General features: G+C 42.5%; 4 protein-coding genes across 4 annotated transcripts; 2 read left to right on the top strand and 2 right to left on the bottom strand.

The window, feature by feature from the left end:
• Positions 1-5196: 5196 nt before the first annotated feature.
• EAF02_008717 (uncharacterized protein) lies at positions 5197-6255 on the top strand (the record flags this gene model as incomplete). The annotated part of the gene is made up of 3 exons (XM_038904765.1): positions 5197-5370; positions 5432-5497; positions 5557-6255. The coding sequence occupies 3 exons, from the start codon at positions 5197-5199 to the stop codon at positions 6253-6255; spliced, it is 939 nt and encodes a 312-aa protein (XP_038755822.1).
• A 264-nt stretch (positions 6256-6519) lies between these two features.
• Positions 6520-10499, bottom strand: EAF02_008716 (uncharacterized protein). The gene is made up of 2 exons (XM_038904764.1): positions 8265-10499; positions 6520-8215 (listed from the first exon to the last, which is right to left on the bottom strand). Exons 1-2 carry the CDS (start codon positions 10349-10351, stop codon positions 6826-6828), a joined length of 3477 nt encoding a protein of 1158 aa, XP_038755821.1. The 5' UTR covers positions 10352-10499; the 3' UTR covers positions 6520-6825.
• A 646-nt stretch (positions 10500-11145) lies between these two features.
• EAF02_008715 (uncharacterized protein) lies at positions 11146-13069 on the bottom strand (the record flags this gene model as incomplete). Its single annotated transcript, XM_038904763.1, has 3 exons — positions 11146-12536; positions 12591-12800; positions 12863-13069. The coding sequence occupies 3 exons, from the start codon at positions 13067-13069 to the stop codon at positions 11760-11762; spliced, it is 1194 nt and encodes a 397-aa protein (XP_038755820.1). The 3' UTR covers positions 11146-11759.
• A 197-nt stretch (positions 13070-13266) lies between these two features.
• On the top strand, positions 13267-16242 carry EAF02_008714 (uncharacterized protein). The gene is made up of 3 exons (XM_038904762.1): positions 13267-13552; positions 13602-15278; positions 15337-16242. Exons 1-3 carry the CDS (start codon positions 13352-13354, stop codon positions 15985-15987), a joined length of 2529 nt encoding a protein of 842 aa, XP_038755819.1. The 5' UTR covers positions 13267-13351; the 3' UTR covers positions 15988-16242.
• The last annotated feature ends 747 nt before the right edge of the window (positions 16243-16989 follow it).

Here is a 16989-nt window from a genome sequence, read left to right as displayed (position 1 = left end):
CTAGATAAATCCAGATTCAAATCTCTCTCTCTGTCTCTCTCTTTCTCTCTCTCCCTCTCTCCTCTTAACACATAGTACATTCACCATATATACATATAACACATTCACATACACACACACATTCACACACATTCACACACATTCACACATTCACACATTCACACATTCACACATTCAGCATACATATACATATATATATACACATACAGTATACACATATATACACACATACACATATACATACACACATACACATATACATATATATACACATATATATACACATACACATATACATATATATACACATATATATACACATACACATATACATACATAGACACATATATATATACATAGATACACACATACAAACCCCCATCCCCATCCCCATCCTCTCCACAAAAAAAGAACATCTAATAAGAAATTAGAAAACCTACCTATAATAAGTAATCTTATAAGTCACAAATGAACTTATACATATCAGGTATATCCCATAACTAACCTCATAACTAACCTCATAACTAACCTCATAACTAACCTCATAACTAACCTTATAACTAACCTCATAACTCATAACATATAACTAACAATCCCCACTATCTCCTCCCTCCTTTCTCCTTTCTCTCCTTCCCCCTCCTCCCCTCCTCCCATCCAATATCCACTACTATACTACCTACCACCTACCACCTACCACCTATCCCTATCCCTCTCCCAATCATCTATTCTATATATCCCTAAAAAAGAATGTAAAATTCACATCTCCTAAAGCATCAAATCTCAAATCTCAAATCTCAAATCTCAAATCTCAAAGTACCTACCTCCATCCAATCATAAGATTATAGATACATTCGAATACCTATCAAACGAATACATCTCCCTACACCAAAAGAAGAAATCTCCATACCTACCCTATTATCTCAAACACTTATTATTCAGAGCCCATCCATCATTCATAATCCATCATTCGGCAAGTATTTTCTACCTACACAAAAACAATAATAACTTCTCACACCGATCTTGCCAACCCTCTATATTTCCACATAAACATAGGTAGCGAATAACTTCAATTGAATAACTACTATATTAAAGCCCTAAACGAATTTAAAAGAGACTAGCTATCTAGCTCTTTCTAGTACCCTTATACTTTCTAGTAGCCCTTCTATAACGGGCTGCTATTCCCTATACATAGCTAACTCTATAGACCGAATACAATATTGACATTTAGAACCTACCATTGTCGATGCTACGTCATCTGTATTCTTCTCAACCCAACAATTTCTCAAAAGTTCAAAGAGTAAGTAAAGAGCCATAAACATATCTCTATCCACTCACCCCTAATACTCCACGCAAAGGGAGCCTGTATCATCTTCTATCGATCCGACTCAGATCGATTCACTCTTTCCATTCATCTACACCCTTTTTTACAGAAACTCCTTGGGTGACTTCCCCATCAGTCAAGTTTGCAATTCCCTCTAGGCATCCAGATTATTCTTTTCGCTCGCAATCATCACAGCCGGATCGTTCCATCATTTGTTTTGACTTTTAAAAAAGACTCTCCAATCCTTTTGCCAGTCATCAAGATCGATTATAATTGGATGCACCAGTTTCTCCGAACATGGTTTTTGGGGAGTCATATCGTTGTGAGTTATGCCCAAATGAGCTAAGATGGATAATACCTCGAGTGTTCCATGTAAAGATTGTTTTGTAGAATCATCAAGTACTTAGCGCTACGGAGAAGAAGTTCAGATTTTTCATATGGCCTGGATTAACTGACCTGGATTAACTTTTGTTGATGTGTAGTTTTGTATCGTTTGAAAATACCCGTTACTAGTTTGCTGGCACTTAAGTATCATTTGTATAAGAAAATTATTGGATGTGGACGAAGTTTGAGGCGTTCACATCTATCTACCTCGTGAGCAATTTGTTGTTCGAGATCTGGATCCTCTTATGCCTAGGGATTTGGCATATTGATGTAGAATTCTTGTGGGGTGAGTAATGCCCAGGCTGGTTCTATTCGAGGGCCTTTACCATTGTTGTTCTATGGGCTTAGTTCATAGATGTTGATTATATCTAGATTATTGCAACTGGGGGAAGCGTTCGAGACATCTTGCTTGGTAAAGTCGATCTTCTTTGCGTATGAGAAGTTCAGGTAATCAAATTGGTATACGCCTACATCGTTCTTCTTAAGGCATCAACTGATTCAAAGATCTCTGACATTAGGATCTTTATAGATTCAAAGGACTATAATCCTAATTTTTGATTGAAAGGTCACTTACCTATGGTACTGAAGCAATGGCGTACCAAGAAGAAAAGTTATTCTAGTGTTGCGATCTCAATGCCCGGAAGATTCAAATATCATAGAACTGAAGACTCTAGAGTTCACCTAGAATGTTATAGTAGGTGGACATGAGGAGAGGTAGAGACGGGCAGTGTGTGCCATTATAGAGAACATTGCCGCTTTGTGATCGCCTCCTCAGGCGCAATCGAAATGAATTTTTATGCAAGAACATTTTGATAAATTTATGTGATATATGTATGCGAATAGACATTCGTGCGTTGCATTAGGAAGGATTAGGAAGCATTGCATTGCAAGATCATTGATCATGTGCTGTAACAACCTCATGTACTCCCAAGCCTTGTAACATGCCACACATGCATATACTGATACGGTGTGGATAGTCCCGAAGTAAATTTCAACTTGAAATTGATACAATCGAATGTGAAAGCATGAAGTTTGATGACTTTTGGTTCGGTTGATTCCTCGAATGTCAAAATTGGATTCGAAATGTTGATATTGGTCATTCAGAGTTGAGCGTCCTTACTCCGAGGACGGTGAGCTGCCAGCCAGCACAAATCTGAGCATGTCGATAGAAGAACAGCACCAATAAATGGTAGCAACAAGTATAACTTCAGCTCACCTTACACCATACAATTAGTCACTCAAACCCACGCCCAGTCAATCCTCCACAAAGAGGACTGGTTGTTCAACGTCGAATCATGGCTTGCGGAAAGCAAATTAAAAAAGAAATGATGTGCAACCGAACCAGACATATTTTGATATACTTGATACTTCAATTGCTTCATTCGAACGATTGTGTACCAGATCAGTGTACATCCGATGCAGTTGTTGCAAAGAGAGAATTTGGAGGTAGGAATGATCCAAGTCAAGAGTTGCAGCTTATTCTTTTGATATATTTACCGCGCAAAGCATTTAGTATTGATGGATGATGAGATGTTGGACCGGGTATATCCGTTCTGAAACAAAAAGACCAAGTTATGATCGGAGCTAGTACTCCGGCCGCGTGTATAAAACTGGCTACGGCCTATCTAGCTAATTGGAAATCAACGATTTGACATTTACGATATACGATGTAAATAAAGAAATCAATCAATAAAAGTTGGTCGGAAGATAAAAGATGCCCAGTCAGGTGATATAAGCAAGAATACTCCGCACTCATCGTCTCATGCGGTTGTAGGCGAAGGGAAGTTAGTAAGACCCTCCCGATCTTCCATGGGAAAGTTCGATTTGCCATGGTCAATTTGGTAAGAGTGGGGGAGGGAATGGAGTGAAGTGTGAAAGAAGTGTGAAAGAAGTGTGAGAGATGTGAGAGATGTGAGAGAAGTGAGAGAAGTGTGAGAAGTGAGAGATGTGACAGATGTGAGAGATGTGAGATATGACTCTGGGGAAAGGAAAGGCTGATGAGCTGATCCTTGTGTAATGTATTATGTAATCAGCATATGTATGTCATGAAATTAGGTATCACATACTCCGTAGAAAGAAATGTTACCTAGATAGTCCTAGGTGGCTAGCTGGAAACAAATTAAATCTTTGCGAATTGCTATCAATATGATCAACTTATGGTACCTTTTCATCTCATCTGTGAGAATGGCTATACATATATACGTATTTATTATATATATATATATTGCTACTACTCCCATCTAATCACATTTATTTCATATAATGCAATAACACAAATAAATAACCCTAGGTATATTCAAACCTCACCTTCACCTCACTTCACTTCACTTCACTCCATTCACTACTCACAACCGATCAATCCATGGATGTCTCAAAGTTTTCCCAGAGGAGCTTTGACCTCAACACTTAGCAAGCTCCATGAGCCAATCAAACAAACAAAGACCTTTCAGCATTCGCTCCTCCCTCCTCATTTCCCATGTTCCGATGATTCGATGACATCAATACGTCATCACCATCCTTGTTTGTTTTCCTACCATCGGATATCGTACCCCAGAGAAAAAGGGCGGTTTGAAGCGGCAAGCTCTCGATCTGGCTATTCCATCTGAGCCACCGACCAAGGTATCTTTGGAACATTTCCATTATCAATTAGAATGTCTGAGTGGAAGATGTATCAAACGATGCAGCAGAGAGGCAAAAGGAATGCGGAGATCCCATTCTACATTTCATGTGAGTGGCTGAGATGAAACGGTTGGGTAGGTAGGGGCTGAAAGATAGGTAGGTAATAGGTAAATACAGAATCCTGCACATATCTTCTGATGGCATCTCTTGTAGCTACCTGCGTCCTAGCTACCTCCCTAAGTCGAATATTCCTATTCCTTCCTATTCCTGTTTAATATACCTACTAGGTATGGAGGTATGCACACACACATACTCGTATGCATATATTGGTTGCTGCTTTTGACCCGCGGATAAATTGACTGCCTACCTAGGTACCTAGTGGCTAGATACCAAGTAGCTTCTCGTTCCGCTCTTTCCCTGATTTGAAGGAATTGGATGAGATGCTCTGGTAGATGTAGAGCGTGAAGTGAATCTGGATTCTGCATCGTACTTTCCGATATCCTCCCTCCTCCTTCTTCACCCCTCACCCCTCACCCACCAATCACAAAGCACCACCGAACCACAACAATCAATGCTCAAACCTGAATTGGCTCGATTGGGTATATTTTAGTTCGCTTGCTAGGTAGCTAACTAGAGCTTGCTATTTACCACCTACCTAGTACCGACTTACTCCTCTTTCCTTCCAAGCTTCGTCATTCGATCTCTTCTTCAACTTCTTAAAAGGATTCGAATCGTCTGCATCTCTGCACTCTGCATCTCTTCATCTCTTACCCTCAATCAACAACACACAATACATTTAACTCTCCGAGTTCAATACATCCATTCATACATACATACGAGAGATTCAAGGATCCCGTCAATCTTCAATCATCATGATTGATCCAATGCAAGTCCTTGAGATGGACATTGTGAAGAAAACCACTTCTCTTCTCCCAGTTCCAACAAGTACGGCGACTGCTACTCCCTCGGTCGCCCCAATCCCAACAGTCGTTCCTAATGTTCCAACTTATGAAGTTGCTGGTCAATCAGGTCAGACAACATTATGGGTAAGTTATCAAATGATTTCGATACATGCAACATTGTTGGCTAATTTGTAACACTTATCAGGTTGTCTTTGTGATCATGTTCCTCTCAACTCTTACCTTTTTCTACTTGGCTTGGAGAGTACCAGTTGTAAGTGTCTCGCAGATTCTAACAATCAACCGATCATATGCTAACCTATCGTGTTGTAGCAAAAACGCCTCTTCCATGTTCTGACTGCATTCATCACTCTTTTCGCCACCCTCTCATACTATGCAATGGCAATTGGTGATGGAAACGCTCTTACACACATTGTTCTCCGAGAAGTCCACAAGCACACCCCAGATACTGTTGAGCACGTCTATAGACAAGTTTTCTGGGCTCGTTATGTTGATTGGAGTGTGACTACTCCTCTCCTTCTCCTCGATCTCTCATTCCTTGCTGGTCTCAATGGTGCTAACATCTTGGTTACCATCGTTGCTGATCTCGTCATGGTTTTGACTGGTCTCTTTGCTGCCTATCACAATGATGGAGCTGCCAAGTGGGGATGGTATGCTATGGGATGCGTTGCCTTCTTGGTCATCATCTATCAACTTGTCATTCCTGGCCGTCGTGCCGTTTCAAGCAAGGATGCTAAGACCTCGAAGCTTTTCGCTGCTATTGCAGGTTACACTTTGATCATCTGGACCCTTTACCCAATCGTCTGGGGTATTGGTGATGGATCCCGCACTTGGTCGGTTGATGCCGAGATCATTGCTTATGCTGTCCTTGATGTCTTGGCCAAGCCTGTCTTTGGTCTCTGGCTCTTGTTCGCCCATGACGGCAGTTCTTCTACTTCCGTTGAGGGATGGTGGAGCCATGGTTTGTCCAGCGAGGGTGCCATCCGCATCGATGACGATGAGGGTGCTTAAATCTCCTCTGTATTTTAACCTGTACGATGCTAGTCGCGAATGATGTGACAATGATGTATCAAGGAGATCAAACAAATTGTTGCTATTGACACAAAGGATAGGAGGAAGGTGCCAGATAATGAAAGAAATGAGTTATGAGATGGTTGGGATGGACGGGGAGCTATTACTGGCTTTTTTTCTTTTACTATTCGGAGGGCATTCGGCATTTGGCATTTGAGCAGGGGAAAACCTCTTGTAGTATAACTGCAGTGTAGAGGATAATAATCAATCAAATATTACTTTACAACATTCTTCATCTTCTAATCTGCTCATTTGTGATGTCTTGATATTTGATGATGTATGAATCTAAATACATGCTCTGCTCCCTTGATAATGATGATAATAGTGATGATGATAATAGTAATGCACAATAAGATATAGCATTAACGCATCTTCCTTTCCTACAGACTTGATATAAACATTAATTCGAATGTCCAAATATAAAGTATTATACAATATGATACATGAGAATTCGAAAAAAAAAAGTCATCTAGACCCCAAAACAATATGTAGCAAAGAAGATAGGACAAATCAAGCCAAACCCAACCACTTCAGCGCCTTTCGACTATTCCCCTTGTGAACCAACCCCCTCATCTCGAGCTCATCTCTTTCCCTCGCATTCCTGCCTTCAAATGGAGCATTAACATTAGTATTATTATGATTATTAGAAAACATGCTCCGTCTCCTGGCGCTGACGGGCGAATAACAGCCCATGACCATACGATCGTAGGCATCGTCGTCGCTGTCTTCTTCGTACGTGTAGTCGAGTTGGGAGTCGGTGAGCGAGAGGTGGGGGGAAGAGGATGGGCTGCTGGCGGTGGTGTAGGGGGAGGTTTTGGGGAGGGCGTATGCGAATTCTTCTTCTTCTTCTTCTCCTCCTGCTTGTTGTTGGTGATGACGCTGTTGCGGTTCTTGGATTTGGTTTAGGGTGATGGATTGAGGTTGAGGGAAGAGCTCCGAGTTTGAGGGAGAAAGATTCGGGAGAGGGGAATGGGGATGAGAGAACAGTGCGGATTGACGCTCAATTGCGATAGGGATGTGGCGGATCGTCGAACCACTACCGCTATTTCCGCTAGAACTCGAATCTGCTGCGATAAGCGATGGTATTCTTGCAGTTGACCGATTGCTGTTTGGGCATGGAGATGAGGGAGACAATCTGGTCGGCGGACGTGGAAGTTCGATTTCTGAGTCACTGGGGGAATCGTAGAGGGAAGATGTACGATAAGAATCTTTGGGGAAGATTAGTGTGGGCATGTGTGTGCTGGAATCTGCACGTGGTAGTTCTTCGTTGGTGCATGTTGATGCGTCTTGCGTAAGGATAGTAGAACTGGGTGTTGGTGAAAGTTGGAGGAGGTCTGGTTCGACACTGTACCAGGATAATCTCTCAACAATATTTTTGCGGATGAGGTATAGGAAGTTTTCTATCTCCAGGGAGGAGGCGGTGGAAGGAAGATGATAGTCTGCTTTGAAGAACAGTGAGTATGAGGATGGAGGGCAATTTAGTATTTCTACATCTGCTTCTTCGGAGGCGCCGAGAGAAGATTTAAGGACATTGCGGTCTGAAATCTCGGGAAGTCTATGAGCCGTAGAGATAGCGAAATCGTATGAACGATGCGAAGAATGAAATTGGGAAAGAGGGGGTTTGGCGAAGGAAGGAGGATCGGACGAAAGCGTATCCAAAACCCCAGCTACCCTGACGAGATCTGAACCTAGGAGGCTGCGAAGAGCAATTACGGTTGCGATTTGATCAAATGGAAAACTAAGAACAAGAAATCGAACTAGCGAGTTCGTAGCTAGATACAGTTCGAGATGGGGAACTATCAGATCGGCAAGCAATCTGGGATCGTTCATGGGATCTAAACCTTTGCGCGCAGGAAGTGGTTGAGACATGAACGTTTGCATGGCGCTTGCGATTAGAAACCTACCTTTTGTTAGTTCGTGAGAAGGCACAAAGATGGAAGTCAAAATACCTGAGATCAATTCTACCACTTCGGCTCTCGCCACTTTTTTTGACACCAATGTGTTCAACTTGTCCAAGAAGTTGAGCACAGAAAACATTACTTATTCCCTTCTCGCACCCAACCGCAAGAATCTGATCAACAGCAGGCCCCTCGTAACATGTCGAATTGCCATTACTAAACATATCTTTTAAGAATGGACCCAATCCAGACATTAACGAATTTTGATGTTTGCTAAGTGCTGCGGCCTCATTTGGGAAGTGAAAATTTAAAAAGGAACGGAATTCATTTTGGATGTCCATTGACTTATTGGTATAGGCGCCCGAAAATTCGTAGAACTTATCAACTTTGTCTTCGTGGATAGGAAACGTAGCTGATGCGGGCGTTGGTAAAGGTTCATTGGTCACAACATTGACGTTTTCTGACGCCCTATGTTGCTCCATCTCTTCGTGAACAGGCGACTCGCTTAGAAAGAATGGATCGAATTCGACATGCTGTTGATAGTCCCAGTGACTTTTAACCCTCTCTTGATTTGCGAACTGTCTTGAATTCAAAGCTTCATCAGCCATGTTTGCTGTACTGGGAGGCGTGGGTAAAGGTCGCGGTAAATTCGGTGGAGGTATTGGGAAATTGCCGCTTCTATACTCTGATATCGATCGCATGATCTCTCTTGGCGAGTTATCCGTGAAATGAATCACTACATCCTCAACGATATCGAATACCGGCTCATTTGAACTGAAATCCTCCTTAACCTCATAATCACTGCCCTTAGTTATCCTGGGTATACTTCTTGAGCTTGAGCACATCGAATTGTCTGACATAGGAGTGCTTGCAATCGAAGGGCTCCTGATCATAGTCCTGGAGGCCTTTACAAATGCTGTTTTGGGCAACTGCTCAAAAGTTGAATCTCTAATGGAACTTTTCCTCGATATGTTTAAGGTATTCCTAAGATCATTTGCTGATGCTGCACGTTTAAATTTCCTCAGATCTTTCGAGCTATCATCCACCAACAGGTCCCCTACTAACTTCGTCCATCCCATAGGTGTGGAAGGTGTTGGCAAAGCAGATTGCATATCCACAACACATGCTTCACCATAGACAACGTTGGGTATAGAAAATGAGGTCTCTTCGTCTTGCGAGATGTATTCAAAGTAATCCTCATCCTCGTCAATGTCCGTATTTTGTTGCGTTGAATATCTACTTCTCGGCACTGGAAAAGATGGCTTCGAGCTCGTCGGAGGTTGAGGGCCGAATGTGCCACTGTACTGGCTAAGTCGACTGCCTTCTCTAGTGGGTTGACTTAACATGGGCTCAGGAGGTATCGAAAGGATTGTCGTCCGGATATCATCGCCATTTTGGAATTTCCACGATGATGGTTCTGGTGTAATTGTTCTAGACTCTCCAGAAATATGTATAACTTGAAGGCCACTATCATCCCTACTTCTCAAACGATTGGCTCCATGTATCCCTTTCCCATCAATATTGTTTTCGTGCCCTTGCAGGTCTTTTGCGCGTAATGTCGCTGCGCTTCTCGTACTTCTTAAATCCAACATCTTCGGTAACTTCGCGCGAGTTCTCACTGCTGTTTTTGCCGTTCCTGGATCAGGAACAGGATTGGAAGATTTGGCATTTCTAAAAAGACCTGCTACTCCATCCTTGACAATATCATGAAAGATAGTCTCTGCTTCTGCGAAGTTTCCATACGTGAGCCTTTGGGATATTCTAGCAACGCATATTGCTCGAGCACTAACACTACCACCGTTCAAAAATGCCAATTTTGATTGAGGTGATGATTGTAGAAATGACCTCGCTTCTTCGTTTCGTTGTGCGAGAGCGATATAAACATCGCGGACAAATGCTCGAGCTTCAAATGGTTCTTGTTTGTGATCTTCACTTAAATAATGATCGAGAGGCGCAACGATGAGAATCATATGCGAGTGTGGAAGAAGTCGTAGTTGTGCTGTGATGGTATTTATGTTTCCTTCTAATGCAACCAGCTTTCCAACACTCAGGTTCTCGTCCGAGGTTATTGGTGTCATTTTGGAGATCGAATTTTGAGTCTTGGTCTCCTTCGTTGATAATGTTTGCCACACATCCATTCAGGAAACTCAAAGTACAAAATAGTTTATGGACACAAATGAACAAGAGAAGTATATAATTTTTACAGTCAACGGTAGGAAATGAGATAGCTAAACAGGTAAAAAAAAATGGTGTGAAAGTCTGTGATAAATTGGAATTTGGAGATTGTGGAGGCCACTAGACCTCTTACCACTGCCACCATCCGAGGACGGAATCACACGCTACCCAGAATGTAAGGGGCCCGGCGTTTAAATGGCGTAAGTGATACCGAGGAGATACATCTTGACTCTTTGAGGCCATCTTGATTCCATTTTGGTACCAGTTGAGTCTCGACTGACCTCCACCAGGATGTAGATTAAGGTTTGAAAGTCTGAAATTTTGAACGATCATTGGCCAATCATTAATTATTGGTCGATCGCTTCTTATACTCCGTGCGCTAATAGATTGGATCGGCACGGAACCAAATCTAGCTGGAACGGACCGTATTGGTGGGATATTACGGAGTACACGCACGAAATCTTCGTCGGCTGTGCTTGCTTGTGATGTAGATGGACAATACTTTCACTGCCTGTTGACTGATACAATCTGCAATCTTCTGTCACGTTTCTAACAAATTACTCTTTCAACCTTCCAATCCAATTTGAGCTTCACATCAGGTGTACACACAAGTGCACGCAAAGTCAAGAGGGCAGACAGCAAGAAGCTACCGATTAGGCAGGTACCTCACTAACTCACTCTGCTGAGGTACTTTCGGTCGTGCGTGAAGGTCTAAGTTATCATAATACAAGGACAAAGAACACTAATCGCACACCGAGTGTTTCTTGGCTCTATTGCGGGAAGGTTCTCCCCAGTAATGCTACAATTGACTGACTGAATGAGGAAGAGTCCAGTCTCACACTATTTATCGATTTAAATAATGAGACTAGGGGCAAGGATTCGAAATCCGGAGTACATCAGTAGCTCACATGTTTTACAGCTTGCTTGCACATCATGACGCAGGGGAGTGTGAAAAAGGAAATATTGTAAAGTTGATACGAGATAGTTAACGGGGAAGTGTAGCCCTATGGTCATGTAATCGCGTGAAGTTTTGGATATATCAAAATGGTTTATTTCACATCAGATAGCAAAAAACATTGCATCTGCTGTTTCCCGATGCCAGGAAAAGAGTCGATGATAATGGCCAACCGATGATACTGCAATTGTGGCAGAGGAACAATACACCCGCTGACCAATATGGATCAAAGTACACAGAATTAGCTATCAAGCTTGCCGAATAAACTTTTTATCACCAAAGTAAAAATTACATAGCCTGAGATTTCAGACTTGAAACATCCGATCTTGGCTATCCGGAATATTTAGCATATAGTCGGAGATTTTTTTTAAACAAGCGACTAACTAGATAAATTGGACCTAGTCGTTCAATCGTCTTTAGTCCTCGTCCGAGTCTAATAGCTCTGCTAACTCTGCTTCTTCCTCTGCAGTCATTAGGCCCTTTTTAGGCTCGACTTTCTCCTCCTTCACGACTCCTTTAGCATTCTCTTCGCGCTCGAGACGTGCCTTTTCGAGCTCCCCTTTAGTGAGTCCCCAAATTCTTACGGTACCATCGATACTGGTACTAATAGCTTGCTTTTCGCCCTTCAGAACCACCAGGCCCGTAACTTCCTCATAATGACCATCATAAATATGCCATAATTTCCCAGTTGCCTTGTCCCAGATTTTCACATCCTCGTCTCTACCTGCAGTCACGACCCACGTATCGGTGACAGCTACAGCACGAACATAGTCTCCATGCTCGTACGTTTCTTCTGTGCTCCAATTCTTCGCTCTTGATAAGCATTTAGCTGTACCATCGGCACTTGCAGTCCACAAATCCGTCTCTTCGTCATCGCCAGCAAATATGACCTGGTAGACGCTTGTTTCGTGCTCAAGGATCGTATCTCTAGTAGGCTTGCTCTGTGCCGGAATGTCTTCGGTAGTGTCAATTATTTGAGATGCAGATGACAGGCTAATGCGCCATCTTCGAATATGGGGATCACTACTTGAAGAAACGAGAACAATGGCGGTGCTTGTAGAATCTTCGGGGTCCAGAGCGAGGTCTTGTACTGCCATCATGGATTCACTCTTATCTCGCAGGGTATGCAATCGTTCACCAGTGGCGGTGTTCCATACCATGATTTTGGCATCAGCACCACCAGATATTAAGCACTTGAAAAGGAGTCAGTACGCACATCTAACCTCAACCAAGGCGAAGAAGCTTACATCCGTTCCCTCGATGTTCACGCAGATGATTGCTTTGACAAAGTCTGAATGGCCCTTGAATTTCTTGCCCAGCTCTTTGCTTTCCCTATCCCAACTCCAAATTTGTTTGTCCCAACATCCCGCGAAAACTGTATTACCACCATGGCCGCCGATGGCTACTGAAGTAACTGGCGCAGTTGGACCTCGATAAACTATTTTTGTGTCTCTAGTCTAATGGCGAGGTTAGATAATACTTAGAAATATGGCATAACCCTAGATAATATCGTACCTACTTCAGTATTGACCTTCCGTACGCAACCAGCACTTTCCGCGATATAAATACATTGGGGGGAAAATGGGTCTGGAATCAAGCTCAGAATCTTTGATTGTAAAACAATAGGGTTTCCATTCTTGTTGCCCGACTTTGCAGCTCTACGTGCTCGTGTAGATTCAGATGCGTCAGTCTGGAAAAAATGGCCTGGATCAGTTGAACGAGACATGATTGATATTAAATGTAATGAAGGAGCAGTTTGTATGTTAATTATATGCCTATAATGACACAGCAAATATAGTGGGGGTTCATTATCACCCTGGGCATTCGAAATTCAATCATATCATACCTAAATTACAGGGGTAGCGACGCGTAAAGTGGAATTTACGCCGACACGCGATTGCCTTATCCAAGTCGCGTAATCTATTCAGCATTCACAACTTCATAGCGGTCCATTTTGATCCATAACAAATGTTCTGAAAACTATCCTGCCTACGACATCTCAATTAAGATGGCTTCCACAACCCAGATTAACCTACGGCCCAGGCCGGCTCATACTTCTGGGCCAACTTATCTTTCGTATACCCCAAATGGAACAAAACTGGTTACAATTGGTTCCAATAACACAATTAGAGTATACAAGACCGGGTCTGATGGAGAACCTACAAATATTGATGACTGTCAAGAGCAGAACATGGCAGTTGATTCAACAGTAGGGCTCCAAAAATCTGTGAAGAATGGCATGCTAATTTTGCTTCAAGAATGAATTCTTCATCGCAGGCTCTGAAGATGGAACTGTTAGCAAATATTCCCTCGATTCGATGTCGTTCGACAAATTCCTTATGCGCTGTTCGTTGCCAGTCCGAGACATTGCGATATCACCGAACGGGAAATGGTGTGCTGTTGCCAGTGACGAACTGACCGTCAAAATCGTGAATACAAACGATGTAAACCATACAATGTACCTCAGAGATCAGCAGAAGCCTGTGAAGCACGTATCCTTCGATCCAAGCAATAAATTTATAACTCTATCATGTACGGACGGTATGATATACGTTTATTCATTGTTAAACGAGGATCCTGAACTCGTGAGGACAATCGATGGAATTATTAGGGCCGTTGAGACGGATGATGAGGCTAGTTCAAAAGTCGCATGGCATCCAGATGGCAGAGCATTCGCTGCACCGACTGCGACAAGAGATATTCAAGTCATGTCCAAGAGTGACTGGGAGAAACAGCGTATCTTCGCAGATGGTCATACCGGAGATATCACAGCATTGGCTTGGTCGCCAAACGGAGCAATGCTTGCATCGGCTGGAAAAGATAAAAAAATATTACTTTGGGAGACCAAAACACAAAAGATCATCGCTACTTATGACCATGCAAATGTTATGGATTTAGCCTGGCATCCCACAGATAACTTGCTTTCATTCACGAACTCGGATGGAGAAGTCTATATATTTCAAGATTTTGTACCCAGTGAGCATGCTCATCTAGTCAAACTAGGACGCCAACCAGCCCCTTTTGTACATGATCCCTTGTCAGAAATATCAAGTAATGCACGGCGACCAAACATAAATGGCACAAAAGATATGCCCCTTCGAGGCGTCCGGCGTGGCTCCCCCGACAGTTTGGATGATATCCTTGGATCTGACATAATGGGGGATGAAGATGACTTTGTTATCGATGACGATGGCGCTGGCTACGCACTCGGGTTGAATGGTAATGGCAAGAGACCCGCAGACGATGTCGATTCTTACGGGGTCTCTAGGAATAAAAGGCATGCACAATCATGGGAGCCACAGTATCACGAGTCATTTCAACCTGGTAGTACTCCCTGGCGAGGAGACCGAAAGTATCTATGTCTCAATCTTATTGGGTTTATCTGGACGATTGATCAGGGTGATTATCATCAAATAAGCGCAGAATTCTACGATCGCGAAACCTACCGCGATTTTCGCTTTACGGATCATTTACTGTATGATAAAGCCTGCCTGAACGAGAATGGCTCCCTTTACTCTTGTCCTTCCGGTAATGGTCATCCAGCAACGGTATTATATCGCCCTCATGAATCCTGGACTAGTGGTACAAATCGTGTGGAATGGCAAACAGAGCTTCCTAAAGGTGAGGAAGTGAGTGCCATTGCACTTAGCGATTCTTTTGTCACAGTCACTACCACCAAAAATTACGTACGCATATACACACTTTTCGGAATACCGTTCAGAGTATATAGACAAAAGAGTAGTCCTATGGTTACCTGCGCGAGTTGGAGGGACTATGTTCTTACCTTGGGGAATGGTCCCGTAGGTGCGGATGGTAATACCAAACTACTGTATACCATACAAAACATTAAAAGAGATGAAATTTGCCAAAACGAAGATGTCGTAGCCTTGCCAGATGGCGAGACAGTCAAAAGTGTTTTCTTCTCAGACAACGGGGTAAGCGCACATTCTGAATTAAGATAATTGTATTCACTTAACTGACTCAAATCTTCAGGATCCGTGTATATATGACTCTACCGGAACACTACTAACTCTTGTCCACTGGCGTGAGCCATCACAGGCAAGCTGGGTTCCTCTCCTTGATACAAAACTTCTTTCTCGTCTCGCAAGTGGGCGTAAGACAGAGACATATTTCCCCGTGGCGGTGTCAGACAACAAATTCCATTGCATTATCTTGAAAGGTGATGACAAATATCCTTACTTCCCTCGTCCGCTACTTTCCGAGTTTGATTTCCAGATACCCATTTCCTCACAGTCAAAGCCTGATAATGGGGATGATGACGACGATGAGATGGGTGCAGATGAAATGAAGAAATTAGAAGGAGAATTCGCTCTCAAGAGTATTCTTTCAATATTAAAGTCAGATCTTGTCAAATCTACTGCAAGCACAAGGGCAGAACGAGAAGAGTTGTTAACCATGGATGTCGAAATTGACAAGACACTTTTGAGGATGATGATGGCGGAATGTATAGAAGGCGAGGAAAGAGGCATGAGGGCATTGGAGATGGTGCAATTAATGAAGGATAGGACAGGTAAATTTATCGAGGCAGCAGGCAAAGTAGCAGATAAATACGATAGGACGATTTTAGGAGAAAAGATCAGGGAGTTGGGTGAGGAAAGACTGTTGGAGATGGATGAGGACTAAATAAGCAATGGGCCCATGAAGGTATCACAAATGCATTTGCACGAATTGTAGGATAAGGAATGATTTATGTATCTAAGAAGCTTAAAAGCGATCTTCACAATAGCCGACCAGGAGCGGATACCTTCATGGTACTCTTTAAGGTCTGAATTTGAGTTCGGTGATTGAATGATCGCTTATGCTGAGATGCTCCTTTAATCTCAGTCCAACGTCTATGGATGTAGAAAGTACTTGGAATAGCCTCTTTTTCACTGAAAAAAATTCAAATTCACATCAAATAGACATGAAGAGTCTAAATTCAGGTGTTGTTCAGGTGGAGTTAAGTCTCTATTGTGCGTAGAGATATATGTACAACGTATTGATCTCATTGGTCATTTTGATGTTGTCTATTAAACGTGGGGTACCTCGCGTACTCGCTTGGGTACGATCCACCACATCAGCATCCATGATAACATAACACTCTTCATTATTCTTTTATGAAGATGGTTCTACGGTGTGTGTATGCATGACTTGTCTTATCAACCACTATGAGGAAAACCCTAGGCAGGAATTATGAAGCCTTATCGCATATGTATGGAGTGGAGAAGCAAAGAACGCAGTGCCAACAAGATGGGGATGCTGGTGATATGGCATTGGATCGACTAGATTCTAGACTAACTGGACCTTTCATAAGAAGACAGCAAAGCATGAGAAAATTTTTAACCTGTCCAAAATGGAAAGGTGCCCAAGTACTGGAAGAGAATTTTTGAACAAAAGACCTTGCATTAGTCGTCAAGGGAAAGTTATGATATTTAATACATTGTCTAGCACTGGATTAAGGGAGAGCACCAGGCACCTAGATAATGAAACAATATTCATATTTTCATTCATAAATTGGGTTTAGATTTTGGATTTGAATAACTGTGAATAACTACCTAGTAGTGTAGTCGGAAAGGATCAGACGAAATGGAGGGGTTGTTTGGGTGTGAAATTCCTACTCGTAGATAGGAGAGATGATTGAAGATT

Source organism: Botrytis sinoallii (assembly GCF_014898435.1).
Source record: "Botrytis sinoallii strain Bc 23 chromosome Unknown BSIN_016, whole genome shotgun sequence".
NCBI lineage: Eukaryota > Fungi > Ascomycota > Leotiomycetes > Helotiales > Sclerotiniaceae > Botrytis > Botrytis sinoallii.
Note: the sequence above shows the minus strand (reverse complement) of the source record. Positions and strands in the feature narration are given on the sequence as shown.

Coding starts and splice junctions, on each gene's coding strand:
- EAF02_008716 (XM_038904764.1), bottom strand. CDS start 10,351: ATGGATGTGTGGCAAACATTATCAACGAAGGAGACCAAGACTCAAAAT. Junction 8,216..8,264: donor AGTGGTAGAATTGATCTCAG/GTATTTTGACTT, acceptor AACAAAAGGTAG/GTTTCTAATCGCAAGCGCCA.
- EAF02_008714 (XM_038904762.1), top strand. CDS start 13,352: ATGGCTTCCACAACCCAGATTAACCTACGGCCCAGGCCGGCTCATACT. Junction 13,553..13,601: donor ACATGGCAGTTGATTCAACA/GTAGGGCTCCAA, acceptor TTTTGCTTCAAG/AATGAATTCTTCATCGCAGG. Junction 15,279..15,336: donor TTTTCTTCTCAGACAACGGG/GTAAGCGCACAT, acceptor TCAAATCTTCAG/GATCCGTGTATATATGACTC.